Source organism: Cibotium barometz, chromosome 42, assembly GCF_041138505.1.
Source record: "Cibotium barometz isolate CiBa-2024 chromosome 42, ASM4113850v1, whole genome shotgun sequence".
NCBI lineage: Eukaryota > Viridiplantae > Streptophyta > Polypodiopsida > Cyatheales > Cibotiaceae > Cibotium > Cibotium barometz.
Genome location: NC_141087.1, coordinates 14,949,384 through 14,971,516, shown reverse-complemented (window position 1 = coordinate 14,971,516; position 22,133 = coordinate 14,949,384). Strand labels below are relative to the sequence as shown.

Genomic DNA, 22,133 nt, shown 5'->3' with positions numbered 1-22,133 from the left:
AAAAGTCAAACAAAATGTTGATTACTGGCACTTGTCTACATGGCCTTTGCATGTCAGGCTACAAACAGTACAATCCATCATAATAGCTTACATACAGCTCTTGCCGTTCCTGATTTGGGACAAAAATCGCTTGACACATTCATGTCATCAACAATGGAACTATTCTGGAAAACAAGCATTAATAGGAAGGCTTTAAGCCTATGTATGTAACCCTAAAATGCATGGTGGGCTGAATTTCTTGAATATGCATTACCCTGTACTGGCTCAAAAAAGTACCATGATAATAACTTTCATGGAGCAAGGACAGCCATGGGTACCGATGCTGGCTGCAATGTGTGCGCGTTACAAGGTTGATCCTTTTGGGCACTGGAATCTCTCCCACTGGGATATCTTGGTAGGTCAGGTACAAGGAAAAATCCCAGGCTGCCCCTACTTTTCCAAATTGCTGCAAGACTTGAAGTCTGTGCTCGTACATTTGCATTGGGCACATAGGCCAGTGCCTCCTAGAAACACTCTTGTAGCTGAAAATGTGCATTGGAGCAAAGCATTTGATATGCCATTGGCAGTGGCTGAGCCAAAAAAAGCTTATTTTTTAGCACAAATGGGAATTTGCATAGTGGGAGATGTCATATCAACTGAAGGCAGACCATTATCGTTTCCACAAGCACGACGACGGTGGCAATTGGGAGCCCATTACCGCCTTGTATGGAGACTTGTTATTACTTAGCTCTAGTAGGACATGGGAATATGTCGTATATATCGGTTGGGCAATGACAGGATGATTGGCTGCTAAAGAACAGCGAAGTTTCCTCTTTGTAGACTGACAGAGGCAAGGGCATATAGATTACTGCTTCCACAGCCTTGGATAAAGGGACATGCAGATCAGGTGTGGCATATGAACAAGTCCTTAGGCTGGTGGAAAGGTGATCACAGTGGGAGATGTCATATCGACTGAAGGCAGACCATTATCATTTCCACAAGCGAAACGACGGTGGCAATTGGGAGCCCATTACCGCCTTGTATGGAGACTTGTTATTACTTAGCTCTAGCAGGACATGGGAATATGTCGTATATATCGGTTGGGCAATGACAGGATGATTGGCTGGTAAAGAACAGCGGAGTTTCCTCTTTGTAGACTGACAGAGGCAAGGGAATATAGATTACTGCTTCCACAGCCTTGGATAAAGGGACATGCAGATCGGGTGTGGCATATGAACAAGTCCTTGAAAGGTGATTTGGGAAAGATATGGCAAAGCAAATTGCCTTCAAAACACAAGGTTTTTCTATGGAGATGTCTCATGGCAACACTCCCGGTAGGAGAGTATTTGGCAAAGTGGAAAATTGCAGCTCCGTATTTATCCTTTGCTATGGGCATGCACTGACACAAGGGATTTTTTGAATAGTCTATTTTCGGATATGCGAGCAAGATTCCCTAGGGTGACATTTGGAAAAATGTTTTGGATATTTGGAAGATATCCTTGCAGACTGCAGGAATATGCTCTTTTCTTTGCTTGGACGAGATATTGGGCTATATGGACAATATGGCTGGATCGTAATTACGAGGTGTTTGCACAACCTTGAATCAACAGGTATGTATACTTCCGTCGATCATTATGTCACTCATTGCATGATAAATTTGAGCTGCAGTAGATTGATCAACAAAACTATGAAGTGTTTTTCCACTGCGTAAGGACTTTTTAGCAAAAAAGGCTGCATGGATAAGCCTACACCCACTTTAAAATGCAAAATTCCCATACAAATGATTTTGCCGAAGGTCTCGAAATTTTCAAAGGCAACAGTGATACTTTTCTTTCCTAGCACAAAGCCTTCTGCAAATGATTTGGCTCAATGGCTGAAAAATCTACTAGGAAGTTGCTTTGTTGAGGGTGTGTATTATGCTGCTAGGGGTTTTTTTGAGGTTATGTTATCTAACATGATGCATAAACAACAGCCCCTCTGTTCTATGGCACGCAGATGGTTCATGTGCTTCCTTGGACCTCCACCAGGATTATCAGACATTGGTTGAGCATGATTGCCTTGTATGGGTAGAAGTGGTGGAGTTTCTAGTAGTTTTTAGTGATGTTTTGCAACAACCTATTGACTCTATCCCTCCGCCTCCAATTGTCTTGGCAAATACAGTTACCCAAAAGCCTCCTACAGACTCGAGGCAAACCTGTACAACAATTGGACACTCGAGGCAAAGTTGTACAATAATTGAACACTCAACCTGAGTCAACTCAAAAATCCTCTTAACAAGGACAAAAATGTGCCAAATGTAGATGGATGGCAAACTACAAATGCACATAAAGTAGTCATTGTTAAACCTCGACCATTGCAATCTCATACATGGACAAAATCCACACCACCTCATGGTAGAGCTTCCACTTCTACAAATGATGAGGGGGAGGTTTTTGGGCTCAAGCGGTCAAAGGAGGAATGCTGAAATTGCAGGATTTGCAAAATGATATCGATATGGCCTGCACTTGACAGGCTCATATTGATATGAATCACATTTGGTTCTGCTCCCTTCATCATGATAATGAATGTCACAATAAAATGCATGTGATATAATGTACAAGGTTTGAATAATCCAAGAACTTGGAGACTATTTTGGGATTATGTATATAAAATGAAACCGGATATAGTGTCTTTGCAGGAACATAATCAGCATGCTCTAGCTCGGCAAACTGATTTCTTCCATGATTATGATAGATATTATGAAGGAATCAACACTTTTTTGGGGTTTCTATGCTTGTAAGACATGAATTACAGCCAATGGTAGCTCATAACGATCATGATGGTCGTCTTATCATTGTACAATGCATGCTGAATGGAATAGTTTATGAATTTGGATCAGTTTATGCTTCATCAATTTCAGCACGAAGAGCTAGACTCTAGCAAAAACTCTTATAGAACCCATGGTTGGCAAATGCATTTCTATGCAACAATTTTAATAACTCGCCATCGCCAAAACAACACTAGAGGTGTTTTGCATGTGATTGGAGCTGAAAAGGTGTCATGGAAAAATGCAAAGTGTAACTAAATGAATGGATATGTGGAAAGAAACATGTGCAAACAGGAAAGGCTTTACTTTCCATCATAGCTTTTATTGAATATCGTGCCAGATTGGATCGTTGGTACTCTTTGAATGCTGATCACTCTAATCCTATTACATGTCGTACGTGGGTTGATTATTCATTGGGACTCTCAAATATGCTCCTCTATGGATGGGTCTCTATTTTGGTACTCCTATTGCTGATGAGCAACTCCCAGTAAAGAGGCTATGTTTAATAAACAATAGCTATCTCACTCACCCTCTGTTTCAAAGGATACTGATGTTGCTTTGTATCATTTTGTTGTTTGCGAGGAGTTATAACTGATTATGGAAAATGGTACTTTGGGGAAGAAAGAGAAAGAATCCATGGATTGAAAAGACAATTGCAAGCTCTTGAAGAACTCGCCCATATGTGTATGTTATCCCCTCAAGAAGAAGTAAGAATGCTTGTGTAATGTCATTTATTGGCTATACTAAGATAGCACGGCAAGATGGATTGTCCTCTTCTTGACAATTGGGAAAATCAGTCAGGCAGGGATGCCCTTTGAGTGCCTTATTATATGCGATAGTGACTCATCCATTATTGCAATGGACTTCTACATGGGTTGCAATTGCCACATCGTCGTGTCTTGGTTGCTCGGGCTTATGCTAATGACTCCTTTTCAAAAGATAACCCGAATGATCTATCTATACTTATGCAAGCTCTCGAGGTATTTGGTGAGGTTGCAGGGCTATTTATAAACTTCAAGAAATTGAAATTGTTACCTATGAAGGAAGAAGACTGGCACAGTATTTTAATGGCCTGGGCAATCCCTGTTGGCACATATTTGGCAAAAAGAAAAATTCCTACTGCTAAATGTGTATGGTGCTCACGCTTGATTGAGACTATTCCACATTTGTTATGGAATTGCACAAATTCCAAGGAGTTCTTACATCACCTATCAACTTTTCGATCTTAGGCAGATTGGCAAGGAAATAGATAGAGAAAGCTCCTTTCTTTGCATGGACAAGATTTTGGACACATCGGTCACAATCCGCTAGTTTTCTAGTCGCCTCAAATTGACAACAAGTACTTCCGCCGTCAATCTTTATATGATTGTATTCAACTACAACAGCTAGACCAGTTGCATCTAGACTTGTTTTTTCACTGCTTTTAGTTGTACATTGTATAAGAAGTGCCCTCACCTTGGGGACTCCTCTTTTTTTTTCCTTTTTTCTTTTTTTTTTCCTTTTTTTCAAGTGGCCTTTGGCCCAAGATCCTCCCAAGTTACCAATTTTTCACCATACGTAGGCGGCCACCCGTAGGTGCTTATTTTTCCACCCCTTGGTGATGCCACCGAGGAAGCACCAAGGGGGGTTTTGAACCCAAGACCTCTTGGTCCTAGGCAAACACCTTCACCACTTGAGCTATCACCTCATTGGCTGGGGACTCTTCCCTTTATACATTAAAGAAATAGAAAGTGTGGTTTTACCCAAAAAAAAAAATGTCAGATTGACACCCAGGATTTCTTGCATAGTTTAATTGTGCATTTGACTACCAGATTTCCTGGTACACATTTCTCCAAGAACTTCTGAATCTTTAGCAGATATGAGAGGATGCTAGCAAGAATGGCTCCTTTTTTTGAATGAACAAGATTTTGGGATCTCTCGTCACTTTAGACTGCAAGCAATCGATTGGCTTTCCAGTCCATGGTCACAAGAAACGGCTGTTTCAGTCCCTAGAAACGCGTTTTTCCGTTTCAAGACCTCATCCGTTTCCATGGCCGTTTCTTGTTTCCCAAGTGATATTGTCACAAGAAACGGCCGTTTCCACCCCTAAAAACGCCCGTTTCCATTCCTCAAACGTTTCCTTTCCCGATTCTCGTTTCTGGTGACTATGTTCCAGTCACCCCCAATTGACTAGTGTTACTACTTCCGTTAATCATCGCAGCAATACTTATATGACTGCCATCAGCTTCAATAGCTAGATCAGATATAATCTAGATTTGTTTCTCCATTGTTTTTCGTATTGTGAATTAATTAGAAACACTCTCATGAGGGTGCTTCTCTCTGTACAGTAAGTAATAGAGTAATGGATTTACCAAAACAAAAAAAAGTGTGTGTGTGTGTGTCAGAGTGCATGCATGCATGTGTGTGCAAGCATGCTTGTGCAAGTGTGAGCACCATGTATGCAGGTGCACAGGTGTGTGTGTACGAGCATGTGTATGCATGCAGTTACATGTGCATGTGTGCATGAATAAGTATTACAAGAATTTCATAACCTCATGAGAGAGTAAGATACTTGAATGAGAGAATAGAAAAGTGAGAGAGCATTAAAATACAAAATAATAAAGATTGCAGAGAAGTACGATACAAATCCAGTTAGCATGTGTGTGTGTGCTGCGCTCTTAATACCTTTGTATCTTCAAAAATCTGTTCTTGTGTGCTGTATTCATCGAATACATGATCAAACTGAAACTGTTTGGGCTTATCATCCTTCCAAGGATGTTCTAAGGTGAACTCATCAGGCGCTGTAAGAACTAATTTCTGCTTTTCGTTTCTTTCTTTCTCACAGAGTGGTCTCCATCGAGCAAAAACTCTGATTTTTCCTTTCATATCTACAATAAAAACACACAATTACTTCAAAATTCAGGTGCAATACCAAAGGAGCAGATATATATATACAAGGCCATTCACCCTTTGTAAAGGGTAAATGGCCTGCCACTACAAGAGATGATGGTCATCACTCTTGCTGTATGCATACACAAGCTTTTTATGGATGGAGAGAAGGTAAGTTCCCATGCATGTTACCTTCCATCATGTTAAAATAACGCTTCCTTAGTATTTGCTCCTCCTTGTAAAGGACTTCAAGCCCTGCTAACTGATCAGCTTGTCTCTTCAGAATGGCAGCCGTCTGCTCGTTTTTCCTATCAATGTCCTGAGAAAAAATAACAAACAAACAATAAATTCAAGCAAAAACAATACTCAATTGTGAAAATTGTGGTTTCCTGAATAGTCAAAAAATAAAATTAAATGAAATTTATTTTTAAAAAACAATGTAAAACTAATCAAAACCATACTCAATCGTGAATCATGTAGTTTCCTGAGTAGTCAAAATTTTAAAATTAGATGTTTTTTTTTAAAAAGCATAAAACTAACCTCCTTCATTTCTCGAAGCTCCTCTAACTCCTTCATACTCCCTTGCAAGGCTTCGAGCTCAGAATTACGATGTGCTAATGCAGACCCTGCCAAGCTCAGTTCTTGAGTGCGATCTGTCAGCTTCTTCTCCAGATCAGTAAGGCGGCTTCTCAAAGTATCTCGCTCCTGTTCAAACTTCTTCTCTAGTGCTTTTGCCTGTTTCAAAACATAACTTTACTTAAAACTTTATAGCAGAAATGAGATCCTTCCATCAGTAAAAAGGAATGCATCAGACAAATCTGATAACAAATCTCTACGCAGGCAAAGGACTGAGAAGAGAGGGGCTCCTTCTATTTCTGGACACTCTAAGGAAGACAACATGTCCACATGTCTGGGTGTGTGTCCTTCAGAGTCCTATGGAGAAAATAGAAATTTCTGGGGAAAGGGCAGGCCATGTAAAACCACTCAAATCCAGAGTGGTGCTGTGACATCTCATTAAGGCAGGACATATATAGGGAACCACCCCCACAGAGGAACCGCCCAAATCGAGAGTGATGCTGTAATATCTCGTGAAGGCAGGAAGGTGACTTTCTTAAAGAAAAGGGTGGCTCTACAAGGCACCAAGATTTACATTGTTGTACAAGTATAGCATCACCCCGAATAGGGTGCGGGATCGATGAGACCACCATAGTGCTGATGTGAAAACCCTCTTTGGGTATGAACAACCCTTATTTGGTTTTGGTCAAAAGATACAGCTTGATGCCTAAAAAATCATGTACCAACTCGTCATGGCCTAGACCTCCATCTCTCTTTGCACATGCTCCACGCCTGGCACCATGAATGCTAACATGGTATCATAGCCACCTTAGCTATGTTTCATATGCCTTCAATGATGCGTTTTTTTTGCTGCCACCATCATCAATGCTGCATTTTTCTCTTGAGCTGTGTGTTTCTCATCCGCTGTCACAAACGGGGGCGTGGTTATACAGAATTTAATACTGAAATCACAAGACTTATCATCCTTTGATCACTGCCATATCCCACATACATAGCCATAACAATTGATTATACAATGTGGAAGTACCGAAAAGAAATGATACTGCACTAGGGACCAAAAGATGGGCTGGTCTCCCCCCCCCTTGAAGGATATGTATTGCCTTGAGTCAGAATTTTACAAGTACATAAAACGGGTGGATTGGCCCAGCCATACACCACCGTTTCTTCCAAAATGATTGAATATGAAAACAACTTACAAACGCTATACTTGCCTACAAGTAGCCCAGCTACAAATTAGCAATATGGTGCCCAACACCCTTCACCAAGATTGCCCAACAATCCGATTTCTTCAAATGTAACTTAACTTCAATAAAATCAACCACCTAATGGCTGAAAATCAGCCTTAGGAGAATGCCTAGCACTTCCCAAGGGTTCTCCCGCATAGAACTTATAGCAACAGGATCCAAGATGATTCTTCCACAGCTTCAATCTTGGGAATAGTCTTCTTCTTCTTCTTCTAGCTTGAATGGAGACTTTCAAGTCTAAAAATCAGAATTCAGCCAGCTTCTAAGTGTTTTGGGGAAATAAAAACACTATGGTATGGCTGGAAAACTACTCTAGAATAAGTGCATTAGATAGAGCAATAAACAAAGGCCAAGAAGTACTCTTGAATGAGGCTGGAAATCTGAATTTATAGAGTTCTATTCAGCCTAGAAGGCGGCGCCTAGATGAAGAGGAGGAGTGGAGGTTATTGCTCATGAAAAGATGTGGTAGGGAGAGGTTTGTGCAAGACTTTTGGATCAAAGAATGGCTATTAGCAAAGTAGCAACTTGTGTAGCTAAAAGAGGAGGAAAAGTTTACTTTTTATCTTTTTCTTTTGAGTCAACTAGCTTGCATGACTCTTTTGGAGAAAAGTGAGCTTGCATGCTTTACTTTTAAGAAAAGTAAGCTTGCATTGCACACTTTTAGATGCATGAAAAGATAAAGCATTGCATGATGCATGCATGTAGCTAAAAAAGCTTGTGTCACATGCATGAGGATTTTTGACTATGCATGTCGCATGCATGGGGGTTTCTGGCCATGCATGTCGCATGTATGGGGGTTTCTGACTATGCATGTCACATGCATGGAGGTTTCTCATCTTGGAGAAGAAGTTTATCAACAATACTTAGCTAGACTATCATGCATGCATGCATGTATGCATGCATAGAGATAGAAAACCCGCATACGAGTGGGCTGCCTTCAAATGTCAATTATTCCTGTACAAATCCATCAATACAAGTTGATTGAAGACAAGTTATGCAACATACTAACCCATGGGTGCAATCCAGGCGTCCCCAAATCCATGAGCTTCTCATGCAATAAAATACAAGCATTGTCCAAGCAAACAAAACAATACACGCAAATAAAAATAAGCCATGCACACAAATGTATGCATTTAAACACATATTTTGGAAGAAACCCATCTATTTATATGTACTTGATATTTACAAGGGCTATGGTATTTGGCTCTCCAAGATCCATCAAATATCCATGGCATTATATATTGCATTTGGTTCTCCAAGATCCATCAAATGCTTAACATGCTTCTATGCAGCCAGGATCTTGTAGATACAGCTAGCATACACATACATGGGAAGCTTAACCATAAACATTCCATGGCTACATGTAGTGTCCAACACCCATGTCCATGGATAATAGAGAATTTACAATATGAATCCCGAGAAATTAGGGAGTAGTTACATCAATGCAGCCATCTCTCATCATTCTAGCACGTCCAAGGTTGATACCAGTGCTTGAGGTAGCCCTCAACCATTCATACAAGCTACACAAAAGTCTATGTGTAGTCGACAGCGGCTATGAAGCAAAACGCAGGTCTAACAAGCATGTAGAAGCATAAACGCACATCACAAAGCTGTCCAGCACATGCTACATCAGAGGGACAGCATTCAACCCAAGACACCAGCTTTCTACAAGTCATATGGTCACTATTTTCAGGGTTTAGCAGCCCGCAAGCCCTAGGACAAGCAATGGGAGAAAAACGCACGCATCATGTGAAAGAGGACAAAGGGCAAGCAATTGGAGCAAAACGCAGGCAACATTGAAGCTTGTGGATCTGCAAGGCATGTGCAAAAGACAATCTGATTTATGGATTCTTAGAATCTATTTTGCAATCATGGAATTGGCTTTATTGCCTATATTCTCTTCTATATGGAGTTAGCTATTTATGCCTAATTTATGGTGATTTATGGATCTTATTATCAAGCTCAAAGGCAACCGATATGGGAAAATATCTTTTGGCTGGCATGGTGGGTTCATAACCCTCATGTCACAGGATCGAACCTAGAAAAGTAAAGCTAAGTATACTTTGAGTTTGCAAAGTTGGTGCTTTTGCTTCTTATTATCAAGTGCTTTTGATGTTCACTAACCCTTGTACACATGTACAAGGAGAATAGTGTGTTGTTGTTTGCCTTGAGATGGTTTCAAGGAAACATTGTTTATAGCTCTCTTCATTTGGATGGATTATGTTTTTGGCTCCCTTTACTTGGGATACATTAGACTTATGGAACTCATGACAACTCATGGATTGAGGATTTTCTATTGGCAGCCAAAATGCTTGTAAAACTAGTGGTGGCCGAAATGCCTCTAAACTATGTGTAGCAAAAATGTTTATGGAGTACCTAGACATCTATGCCTTGAGTGATTCTTATCTTATGTTACACACTTGAGCCCACCTCTCCTGTAATGTGTGTGGTCAAAGTACCAACACGGAGTGCAAGTGGTAGAGTGGACTTGACGCCTCATCTATGCCTTGAGTGATTCTTATCTTATGTTACACACTTGAGCCCACCTCTCCTGTAATGTGTGGTCAAAGTACCAACACGGAGTGCAAGTGGTAGAGTGGACTTGACGCCTCATTGGCACAGGACTTATGTCTACGCCAAGGGTCATGTGGACTGACACCTTGTTGGCACGGGACTATGTCTATGCTAAGTGTCAACACATTGGAATCTGGACTTGATGTCTGCGCCGCTCAGATCTAGTGGACGTTCTACATCTGCATACATGGTCAATCGGTCTTCTATTTCTCAGCCTGGTGTTTGCATGTGTAAGCATTAAATCTAGTGGAGAGTAGCATGCGTTTGAAAAGACAATAGGGATTGGGGAATGAGAGATTGCTCCTTCGAGTTGGTGGATACGACACCAACACTTATTTGTTTGGATTCGACTTGGAGTATGGACAGAGAGACATGATTAATGATAACTGGACTTATGGGACTGTTTTGTCTCGCCCATTTATTTGGTACATGGATTCTTTCAATTATATTGGATTTTTGAGACTGTCTCGTCTTGCCCACTTGATGGACATGATTATATCTTGGATATATGGCTTGGATCACACTCCTAAAATTTAGGAGAGTTGCTATTTTTGGCCCGACTGTGATCGACTTTCGTTCGCGTCATTATGTCTGGAATTGAGAAAATACCAAGAGTTGCCAAAGTACCTATGACAAATGGACTACCAGTTAGGGATATTTTTAGAAATGAAGTTTATGGAAGGACCCATCTCTTAGATTGGGACATGTGGCAAGAAAGTGGATCAAAGTGAGATAGGTGGCCTCACACTTGTCACTTCAACTCTTGTGTCACTCTCCACTTGTCATTTTCACTTTCCATTTTTTTACTCATGGGAGCCCCAAATCTATAAATTGGAGCCCCCTCTCTTCATTTGGAGAGGCTCTCTTACTGCAAACTAGCCTCTACTATGATGGTTGCTTGCATTCTTGTCTACAACACTTTATGGAGAGTTCCTACACTCCTTCACTCCCCTCAACAGAAGGTTTCTCTATTTCTATAGCTTCTTGATGATTGTACCGAGCTGTACCAGCTGATTTAAGTCCTATACCGGTTGCATTAAGTGATGTACCAGTTGATTTGAGGGTTGTATCTGTTGTACCATCCCATGTACGTTTTGTACTAGCTGAATGGAGGGCTATACCGGCAGATTTGAGAGTTGTATCTGATGTACCAGCCCATGTACTTGCTAGACTAGCTGAATGGAGAGTTGTTTGTGTTGTACCAGCCCATGTACTTGTTGTACCGGCTGAATGGAGGGTTGCACCTGCTGTTTCATATTCTCTAGCTCTATTGTTGCATGAAGACCCGTGGTTTTTGAGGAAGAATCAATACCCACACGAAGGTATATGGATTATATTGTTGGCTAAGCATTTCTACAGCTTGTGTACCGGCTGAATTTTATGGTTGCCTCGTGTTGGGCTGTGTTATGGCATTTGTATTTGGATAACCTAGCATCTCCCATGCCAAGGGAGGGAGAGGGGGAGGAGGGGGATTTGTTGGCCCATTATGGCCTCTATGCGTGTCAGTTGTGCACATCTCTCATTTACAGTTTTGTGGATTAAGTGGCATATGTTTAAGGATGTGGCCAATTTCAGTGTTTAATTGCATTAATGGTCAAGTGTTTTGCGAAACCCCTGGGCCTAGAAGGTACACAATCGTTTCTTCATGTCCTCCCTTTTCACAGAAGAAGTAATACCTCCTCTTTGGGCATTCGTCCCAAAGGGGCATACGGCACACCACAAGCCCTTCTTGGCTTCTTGTTGGGTCTTCAGTTCCTCAATATCCTTCCTGAGTTGTAGCAGAGTGCTTTCCTCACTTTGAGATTTCTAGCTCACTTTGAGTGCCTCCAGCTCCCGCTTCAATTGGGCCAGTGGATCAACTAGTGGTGTTGTCGTTGGATGTATAGAGCCCACATCACACTCAAACATGAGACGTACATTTTCTAGTTGGGATTCCAATAGGGTGGTTGGTGGTGGCCGACTCTCTCGAATCTTTTGCTGGGTGGTCCTGGGCAAGGCCTATGTCACCCATTGCACACCATGAAGTCGCCAAGGTAAGTCAGTAAGTGAGCCACTAGCATTGTGATCCATGTCGTTAGCTCTGACACACTCTCCCCTGATAGTAGTTGTAGTTTCCCTAGCTCCTGGAAAAGGCAGTCCTCATAGTTACCAGGATGGAAGGTGATGTCTGTTCCATGAGGGGTTTGGCCCACTTTCCACGATCATTGACTTCCTAGACCTGTATTGCCTAGGGCTCTTTGTGCTCAAGCTCCACAAACACATGGACACATTCTTGAGAGAGCTTAGGAGTCACCCGCCCCCTCCCTTGCCAGCCAACCATCACCAACTTCTTCCGGACCTAGTAGGAGGACACTCTCACAATGGATCCCATGGACCCACCTCGATCTATTGAGGACCCACCTCACCTGAGAGGAGTTACCTCGGACCACGCATGCACACTCCAGCGTACCTGGCATCCACAACCCCCGGACAACAGTCACTATCCACTCATCAGCTCCAGATCCAGGACATGCTCCACCGCCATCAAGCTACCTTTCCGCGTGACGTAACTGAGGGAGACCTCTCGGCCATACTCATTAGCCCCATGCTTGATATTTTCGAGAGTGGTATACCATCTATTGGGGGCTGATGCTCCTTTCATGTTTCATGTTCCTGGTATTCCATGATGAGATTTCCATGGACAGTTTTGTATCACTCCAGTGAGATAGTTTGTTTCGTTTCTATTTTATTTTCCATTCCATGATGAGATATGCCACGGACATTATTGTATCACTTTGGTCTCATAGGCCCATTGGGTCTTCAGTAGATGCTAGTTCAGTACTTTTTCATTTTGTTGGGATGACAGAGGATACCCCATACAGGTACACCGATTTGTCTCATAGGCCGAGTTCGGTCTTTTGGAAGACGTTAATAAAATCTTTCTTTCTCTCTCTCTCTCTCTCTCTCTCTCTCTCTCTCTCTCTCTCTCTCTCTTAATAAGCTTGCATGCATGTGGAGAAACTTTAGCTGCATAAATAGTATTTGCTTGATTTTTTCTTATATATTTAGCATACAATCTTGAATCCATGAAAACCAAGATACAAAACTTGACATATTATTCTAAAAGCCAAGCACACTTTCTTACTTCATCGCTTTTATTCTTTTCCAGGCGATTGACTTTTTGCTCGAGTAGCTGCTTGTCAATGGCTAGCTTTTTAGCGTTCTCCTCCAATGATCGAAGCTCATCCGTCCTTGCTTTTAGATCGTTCCGTAAAGCATTTATCTATGAATGCCAAAACCAAAAATTAATAAAATCGTCTTGATACGAGGCCAGCAAAAAAATTGCATTCAGAAATACATGCACCATCTTAGGCTGGGTACTGAACAGTCCCTACCACATAGGATAGGGTAGGTGGTTGGACGGGTAAGACTGCACGTACATCCCTGATGGGCAGTCAAGATGAGGCCATGCTGACAAGGGGGCTGCTCTGTACCCAGCCTTACTTTACTATTCAATACTTTCAAATTAATAATAATTCAAAGAACATTCCACTATAGAATCCATCGTACAATATCAAAACATTACACATGCCTGAATCATCATGTTGTGTGTCCAAACTGAGTTTCTTTTTTTTATGGGATGGGGGAAGGGGTGCAACTAAGCATAAGAAGACTCTGCAAACTTCAAGGACAATGTGTGACGCATTAACCTTACAATTTCTTCACTCAACCAGATCCATGACACCTTGACACAGAAAAAGCAAAGGCTGCATTGAATAATAACCTGTGCCTCCAGGTTACGAATCTGTGAAGCTTTATCCTTTTCTGCAGGTGGAAGGTCTCTATCTCGTCTACTTGATAGAGAACTGCGTGCAGACCCCGGTTTTTTTGCATACGCACTGTCAGCATCAATAACTCCTGTCTGCACCACCTACAAGTGTAGAGCAGCTAACATTTTAAAAAATAATAATTTCTATAACTGCAATAGGTATGACCTCATTGCTGATAAAATCTAAAAAATTAAGGTACAAGAATAATACTAGAAGGGCAGACTCTTTTTCCTCCAGTGTCTTGCGTAGCCTTTCCCGTTCTTCAGTAAGCTCAGTTATGGCTTTTTGCTCAGCACGAAGAGAGTCCTTGAGTCCTTCAAGTTCTTCTTGGACCTCCCTTTCCTTCTTCTCCTTCCCCCGTATTTCTTCTGCCAGCTGTCTTAAAGCATTAAGCAACTCTTAATATAGAAAAAACAAAACCTACAAGGAAAGAAAACCCGACAACAATAGCAAAGACAAGTGCAGAAATGGCAGTGGCATACACAGCCCATCCAGAACATAGTGTGGGAAACAAAAATTTGAAGGGGCTGAAACAGGGAAACATAGGATGATGCAAGCAATGGAGGTGCAAGGAGAAGGAGGGAAGGGAAAGGAATGGAGAGGAAATAAAGCATAAAAGTAAAGGAGATGAGCGGAGAGAAAATGAGATGGGCGGGAAGATAGAATCCCACTTGACCTAAACTGGACTTAAAATCTAGGGTGCATAGGGAAGCGATAGGTGTTGAGGGGAAACGTCTGTAAGAGCCACGAGGAAACAGCCAATACAAGGGGGAATGCGGGCTGTCCTGGAGATAGAAATAGGGAGACACGGAAGCGGCCAAAACATGTTTTGGGCATATGTCTCCCCCGAAACAGGAGCTTCAGCTTTTGAAGTGTTTTCCATAACTATGGTGTGATTGACTACTCTACAAAGCATGGAGCTGAGCTCAAGTCTTTGCACACAGGAATCCTCTCAATCTAATAAGAAGTTCGAGGGGTTCAAAAAACTGTAAATTTTACCTGATCAATTTTCTTCTGAGAGTCTTCTAGAAGCTTTGACATCTCTTGCACATGTTTTTCATAAACCTCCATACCAGGCGGCTTGCTATTAGCCGGAGTTGCATCCCCATTGTTAACTGCCGTAAGGTTTGCACCCACACGACTTCTAGAATACCGGCGCAGCATGACGTCATTTATGTGAGTCTGCAGAGCTACACAAATGTCTTCTCCCTGCAGTCAAGATACCAGACTGCTTGAGTTGACATGTAGAAATCAAGCCTTGAAAAGAATGAATTGACATAAATTTGTAGCAGTGAGACCTGTTTTGTTTCAAACTGGAACACATGAAGTACCCCTGCAACTCGCATTTTGAAGAAGACTGCTGTATTGCTGCTACCAAATTGCATTATGTCTCTCAGTTCTGCTGAATGGAGGTACTCCTTAGGGACTGGGCGAAAGAAGTGGACCTAGTAAACAGAGATACAAACCATTAATTGACATCTATCTTAGGGTCTTTACACAACATTGGGCTAAGCCCCGACCAGTGGGCAAGCTATGGAACAGTGCAACCACTTGTCCACAAGCAGCCTGCCCCCACCCCCCAACCACCACCACACCCCACCCAGCCACCCCCACACACACACATCGTCATGCTCTGACAGAAAAAGTGCGAACAGCTGATGGGTGTAAGAGGACTTGGTGAAAGAAAAAATGTATGCTAGCAGAATAAGTTCATGCATACCCCACGCTTGTTGATTCCTAAAATGATGCGTCCTGGCAGGAGACCAATAGGATCTTCAATTTTGCGAACATTGAAAAATACAGAATTCCCATAGGGAAGAGACCGCAATATTCGTAGTAGTTGCTGCCTTGCATCATCTTTGGACAAGTGTGCCTGCTCATAAACAAATGCACATGTGTCTGACTAAGCTTCCGTGTCCATGTAGCTTCACAGTCACCAAAACCATTCAGAATTTTGCTGTAAAGTAAGGAATTTGATCATAAAACATTAGCCATACCATAGCTCGATACCTTGACAGAATATCAGACTCCCAATCCTTTTTGGGTCGGGTGATGGTAAGTTGTTTTGGCATGTACTTTTCCAAGAGTACTGGCCATTCTCTACATAAGAACGAGATACATCATTGTGATTCTGAAACCTTGTGGTAGTAGCTTATAAGAAACCCTTTATTTAAGGAAAATAATACATGCTTTCATTCATTCTTAAATGACTCACAAGCTCATTTCTGGGTTATCAACACAGCCAATTTCCACTAGAATTTGCAAAGCCGCCAGTTGCGCTGCATCATCTTTTCCTACGGGATAGTTCCCAAGGAGGTAATCATACTGTGACTGCATTATAAAGTGTTTAGTGTAAGCCCCAGCATCTTCTTCAAAACAAGGCGAAACTACATATACCTACATACATGCATGCAGGGATCCATCCTTCCTTGCATACATACAAGTACACATACACAATTCACATATAGGTACAACCTGAACATATGTCAGTTGGATAAACATTGGTTCAGTTATGGCTTCATCGGCTTCTCGGAATAGCCTTTTCTTGAACAAAAGCTTGCACTGCAAGGCTTCACCTTTGTTCCGCTCTTTAAAAGCCTTAAAATCAGCAACAAGATCCCCAAGATATTTGTTTTCATCCAGGCTAATATGCTCATCTGCAACACCAAGTTATAGTTCTTTGAGAAAAACCATAAGGCGCAATTTGCAACTTAGCGACAGCTAAAATCACACATACATACACACTTTTTTTTTAGTGAAACCACTGCTTCATTGATAAAACGAATGTACAATCATAGCTGTCCCAGAGCAGGACAGCCAGGACTCAAATCAGAAACAGTGGGAAAACACCTCAAGTTGCGGAAAGGCAAGCTCTCGGAGATCATAAGAATCTCTACTGGTAAAGAGATCTACGGAAGAAAGGAAAAGGGTCTACATGAACGGCAAAAAAAAAAAAGCAACTGATTCCCGATGTGATAGATAGTCCAAAAAGCCCAGAATCTCATCCAATCCAAAAAGACTGCATAAGTGGGCAATGCACGAGAGAGTATCCCAAAAAGCCAAAACTGTCTCCCGAAAAGTCTCCCTGGAAATTGTGCACGTAGACCCGCTTGGGAGTGCGAGCAGAACCAGAGAAGATGAGGCACCATCTCATATGAGTGAGAGCATCGCCTACAAGAGGCTAAAGCAATGTGTCTATGTGCCAAGAGAATCCCGACTAGAAAAAAAACCATAATACATCAAACAATTTGCTCATCCATATCCTTCCCAAAGTAGCTCTCCACAAAGGCAAGGATTTAGACATCTTCCAAATATGATTCACATGCTCATGAATGAAAAAGGGAGAGGGGGGGGGGGGGGGGGGGGGGGGGGGTGCGCGCAAAAAGGAACTTATACACCCTAGAAACTGAGAGCTGATGAAAAGGAAGAGGTGTATATCCGGGAAGCCGCCTGTCAAAAAGCCAATCAGTAAGTCTGTCTTGCTCTTGAAGGTTAGGCACTACCTGCAATTGTTGCATCATTTCGATAATGATCCTCCAAATTGACATATGATGCAATCCCAAGTGACAATGTTGAACCGCTCGAGGAAATGAGAAAACCATACCATGATCATCAATAACATCCTATATGTGGCGAATTCCAAGCATGGATAGGTTATATGCCCTCCTTGGCTGAGACAATGCAAGAGGCACATCAAACACCCTACTCCAATGAATATTCTCCATAGCTAAAGAGTTACCCCGCTCGGGTGGCCATCCCGACCAATGTAAGTGGTGCAACAAAGCTTTCCAATCATGAATGAGAGCAGTAGCATAGGGAGAACCCGTGATCTTCCCATCAAAATGTCCAAAAACTATAATCTCTGGAAAACTAGCTGCCAGAAATGTCCAGAAAACTTGGAGTCGCTATTCTTGACTATATCAAAAGGCAATCCATATAACCTGCAAAGATGCTCAACAAACTATTGTGCCAATTCACATTTGTAGGTGAAAATCATGCCATCTTCGTCAATCTGTCTACCACCACCTAGATAGCATCATGTCCTCTAGTGATCCTGGCAAACCTACAATGAAGTCCATGGAAATACTCTCCCACTTACCTCATCGGATCTCTAGAGGATGTAACATACCTACAACCCTAAAATGTTCATCCTTATTCACTTGACATTTATGACACTTTACCACATATTCTTGAACATACGCCTTCATCTTAGGCCAGTAAAACGTTTGTTTTACCAAATCATAGTTTCGTTGTACCCCTGGATGACCCGTCGTAGGAGCATCATGACATTCATACAGGATTTTTTTACTAATCTCACTGTCATCCAATACATAAACCTTCTCATTCCTGAACAGCAATCCATTCCGGATAAGGAACTAACCACCTGCCACACTCACAGATAGTATGATCGTCTAAATCGGTGGAACCCCCTACCTGGATCTTCTGCCAATACTGACCAAAAACAATCATCGGTCTCATATAGCCCTGTCAAAGAGTCATAAAGGTCATCCCTAATCTCGGTGAAGCTCAAAGTGTTCACCTCCCTAGCTCTACTCAAGGCATCCGCCTCTCCATTCAGGCTGCCCTTCTAATACCTTATTTCCATATCAAAGTCTTGCACCGATACTTTATTTCCATATCAAAGTCTTGCACCAAGTTAGTCCACCGTGCCTTCCTCCCCCTCAACTCGGGTCTATTACAGATGTAGTTAATCAACTCATGGTCTGTCAGCACAACAAACTCGTGGTCTTCCTCCCATGTGCCTTCTTCCCCCTCAACTCAAGTCTATCACATATGTACTTAATCGACTCATGGTCGGTCAGCACAACAAACTTGGTTCCATAAAGATAATGTTGCTAAGTTTTCAGAGTGTGTACAACAGCATACAGCTCTTTCTCGTGAGCTCGTGAGTGTGCCATCTGACCTGGGCATCCTCAAGCTTCTTGCTTTCAAATGCCATAGGTCAATCATCCTAAAACAATGCCACACCTATCATGAAATCACTAGCATCTCTCTCATCTCCACAAATGGTCTACTAGGATCCGACAAGCCCAATACACATGCTTCTTTCACCTTAAGCATGAGAGCTCAAAAAGCCTCATCAAGCTTCTTGTTCCAAGAAATTGGGCTATTGGACTTACATCCTCTTCCCCGAAGGAGGTCTGTGGAAGGTACTGTTAACTATCAATAATCCCTCACCGACTTCTTAAGAAAGACAATAAATCTGAACTTGCTTTACGGTCTGAGGAATTGTTCAACTTTTTATAGTTGACACACATTCTCCGTCTTTTCTCCTCCTTGTGCTTCAAAAGTATCGATGCCCCCCAAGGAGATTTAATCTTACAAATGTCCCATCCTAAAATATTTCGACAATTGTCACGCAATCTTATCTTCTTCCAACTGGCTCATCCTACAAGGCGCAATGCTCCCAGGTTGAGACCCTCGAACTAAATCAGTGTTATGATCAACCGACCGTGCAACTCGGAAGAAAGACCATGAGATAGCTCAACTAGGAAAACATCGGCAAACTATACCCTAATTTTCTCTAAAGCCTGTGTCTCCCATACATAAAGATGAACTGAATTAAACTCACAATTAGCATCAGATTACATGGTATCTAGAACACATCGAAACATTTCTTAACTAAAATCCTTTACTATATTACAAAGTTCAACTGAGTTTACAAAAGTAGTGGATGGGACATCAAAAACACCCTGTACACAAATCTGAACATCTTCCATGACAAAAGATAGCTTATGACCCTTCCAGTCTATTTGTGCATTGTGTTTATGGAACCACTCTTTTTCTATAGTAACATATACTCCATCCAGATCCATAATCATGAAATCTAGTGGCTGCCAGTAGCTTTGTATGGTTATAGGATTGTGACACCCGTCGATCCCGAATTTGAGTGCCCAACAGCATGTCGACACAATCCTCATGACTTCCAACGTTACTCTTTCATACAAGTGCTGCAACCACCGTGCAAGTGGGTGCACTATTTGGGCCATGAAGTGCCCGCCTTTGAACGTGGAGTGTGATTCCTTGTGTAACCTACCACTAATTATTCCCCAATATTAGGATGTGCCAATGCAGCGTGCCACTGATCGCCAATATTAGAAACGTGCCACTCACTGGCTAATGGTGTGCAAGTGGTGGCTCTCCAAGGTAAGAGAAGCTTAGCAAGTTTAGAAGCTTACTTGGAGTGTAGTATATGGAGTTGAGCTCAAGGGAAGTGCTGAGATATCAAGCTCAACTAGTGCAAATATGAATGACACCTTTGCACTTATGCCATGGCATGGTCAGTGAGATTATGGTTGATATGCCGCTAGTGGTTTTCACGTTGTATGACAACCAATTTGGTTTACTAGAGTTATGGCGTAGTTATAGTGCCAACTTTTATAGTCAAGGTCACACTATGGACCTTGGATCATAACGACATCAGTAATTGAATAGATTTATATGTTTCCTTTGAGCGCTTCAATCTAAGAATTGTTGTTTTCTTATGGTCCATCTTATCGTATATAATGCATAAGTATTTTTCAGGATTCATTTGAGAGCTCAAACGCCATGCATAATACAAATTTCTGCAGCTAAGTTGTTGCAACATGTGGAGTTTTTGATGATGCATTAGCTTGTTCCTTTCCTCTTGGCACTTTATGGCTCCTAGTTGTTCTTTGATTCCACTACATGCAGCGTACTTTCAAAACTCACTTGTCTTGATAAGGCTCACATGCTTAAACTCTGTATTCCAAATCCTATTGAAAGTAGCGTCACTTGGGTGTGTCCACTCTGAACTTCTACACAACCTTGGCATTCATGAAGTTGTGAGTGAGTACTCCGAGGGTCAAAAATAATGTGTAGAGTTTTTCCCACGACTAACCCATACATCCGTATTAGGTCCGTAGGACTGAAAACTTTCATATTAAAGCTACAACCCTTGCAAGAACTATGATCTAAAACAATAGTGCAAGCACCGACCCTCCTTAATGTACTCAAGAGTCTGCTCCAATTTCTTTGATTTCTTCAAACTAGGGTCTCTCAAAGCTTGTGATTGACTCTAGGTCTCTGCATGAGTATGTGAAGTCTTCCCATCCTTAAACTTTCGTTTACGCTTGGATCCTACGTGATCTGTGTTAAAACACATGGATCTAGGCATCTATGGTGGATTAAGGTGTGTAGAAATGGATTAGCATCAACATCTTGAAATACAAGAAACGCAAGAAAAGAGATTAAGACTAATGACAAAGTTAATGATGAAACTAGAGTATAATGACAAGAGGTTTAGCAAAAAACTCACATAATAATCCATTAAGTAGAGTGCCTTTTTATAGGCTTCAGTACATCTCCATTAGCCATTAATTATGGCCCATAAGCTTAATCTTTTCTAGATTTGAGCACCATCTCCCTTTAAGTGAGCACCCATTCGGCATCCTTTCCCACTTCTTCTAGGCACCTAATTTTGGCCTCCACATGGGCTAGTCATTCCACATATTCCTCAACCTTTGGGTTCCCTTTTGACCCTTTGCCCTGTAGTCTATGACTTATGCAACTCATACAAGTGTTTGAGGGTCACATACCACTCCCCCTTGTTCCAAACATTTATCCCACGTCACTTGCTAGTTCAACATTTTTGTCAATGAGAGTGGTTGGGGTTTCTTTGGCTGTTTCTTCACCACAGTCTCATCACAAATCTTAGCATATCAAATGGCATCAACCAATGTTTTGCTTCGATTGTTCTTGATCTCGAGCTAATATCCATCAAACAATCCATCCACAAAGAATCCCGAAATAGTGATAGGATCAATGTGGGTTGCTCGCCTACAACTCTAAATTTATGTAGATATCATTCTTCATCTCCAAGTTTTTAAACTTGGAGACTATGCCGTACTTGTCCTCGGCTTGCAAGAACCCTTCCCAGAACACAGTCTCAAAGTCTACCACGTCGTGGCTTTCACTAGTAACTCTTTCCACCAGGTAAGGGCTTTTCCTATTAGGAACCCCTATACCATCTGTATCTTCTTATCCTCAAGGAAAGGATGGAACTCAAAATATAGGGCTCCGGAGTAAAAGAGGGTGATGTCTCAGCTCTCCCTGCTATCACCAAACTCGCCAATGTTCCTTGCAAAACAAAAATGGTGTTGGTAACGTTCAAAATCTGTTGCTCAAGCAAGGTCATCCTTGCATCGAAGTCTACTTTGGTGACCAAGTCATCAACCGTCACATTGTCATTCCAATGATCGTCATCAAGATGAACATTCTTGTCCATCGTTTTGT

The 22,133-nt window shown here is 41.8% G+C and overlaps 1 protein-coding gene across 4 annotated transcripts in view; it reads right to left on the bottom strand.

Annotated features, from left to right (window-relative positions):
* The window catches only part of ZWI (kinesin-like calmodulin-binding protein (ZWICHEL)), a 114,051-nt gene that overhangs the window by 39,570 nt on the left and 52,348 nt on the right, over nucleotides 1–22,133 (bottom strand). For all 4 annotated transcript variants that reach the window (XM_086780740.1, XM_086780741.1, XM_086780738.1 and 1 more), the window contains 12 exons: nucleotides 16,332–16,513; nucleotides 16,072–16,187; nucleotides 15,854–15,956; nucleotides 15,577–15,729; nucleotides 15,155–15,301; nucleotides 14,856–15,065; nucleotides 14,067–14,231; nucleotides 13,811–13,957; nucleotides 13,172–13,309; nucleotides 6,194–6,388; nucleotides 5,846–5,972; nucleotides 5,450–5,652 (listed from right to left, as the gene is read on the bottom strand). In XM_086780740.1, the coding sequence (XP_086636866.1) occupies nucleotides 5,450–5,652; nucleotides 5,846–5,972; nucleotides 6,194–6,388; nucleotides 13,172–13,309; nucleotides 13,811–13,957; nucleotides 14,067–14,231; nucleotides 14,856–15,065; nucleotides 15,155–15,301; nucleotides 15,577–15,729; nucleotides 15,854–15,956; nucleotides 16,072–16,187; nucleotides 16,332–16,513 (1,886 nt within the window). The remainder of the gene's footprint in view (nucleotides 1–5,449; nucleotides 5,653–5,845; nucleotides 5,973–6,193; nucleotides 6,389–13,171; nucleotides 13,310–13,810; nucleotides 13,958–14,066; nucleotides 14,232–14,855; nucleotides 15,066–15,154; nucleotides 15,302–15,576; nucleotides 15,730–15,853; nucleotides 15,957–16,071; nucleotides 16,188–16,331; nucleotides 16,514–22,133) is intronic.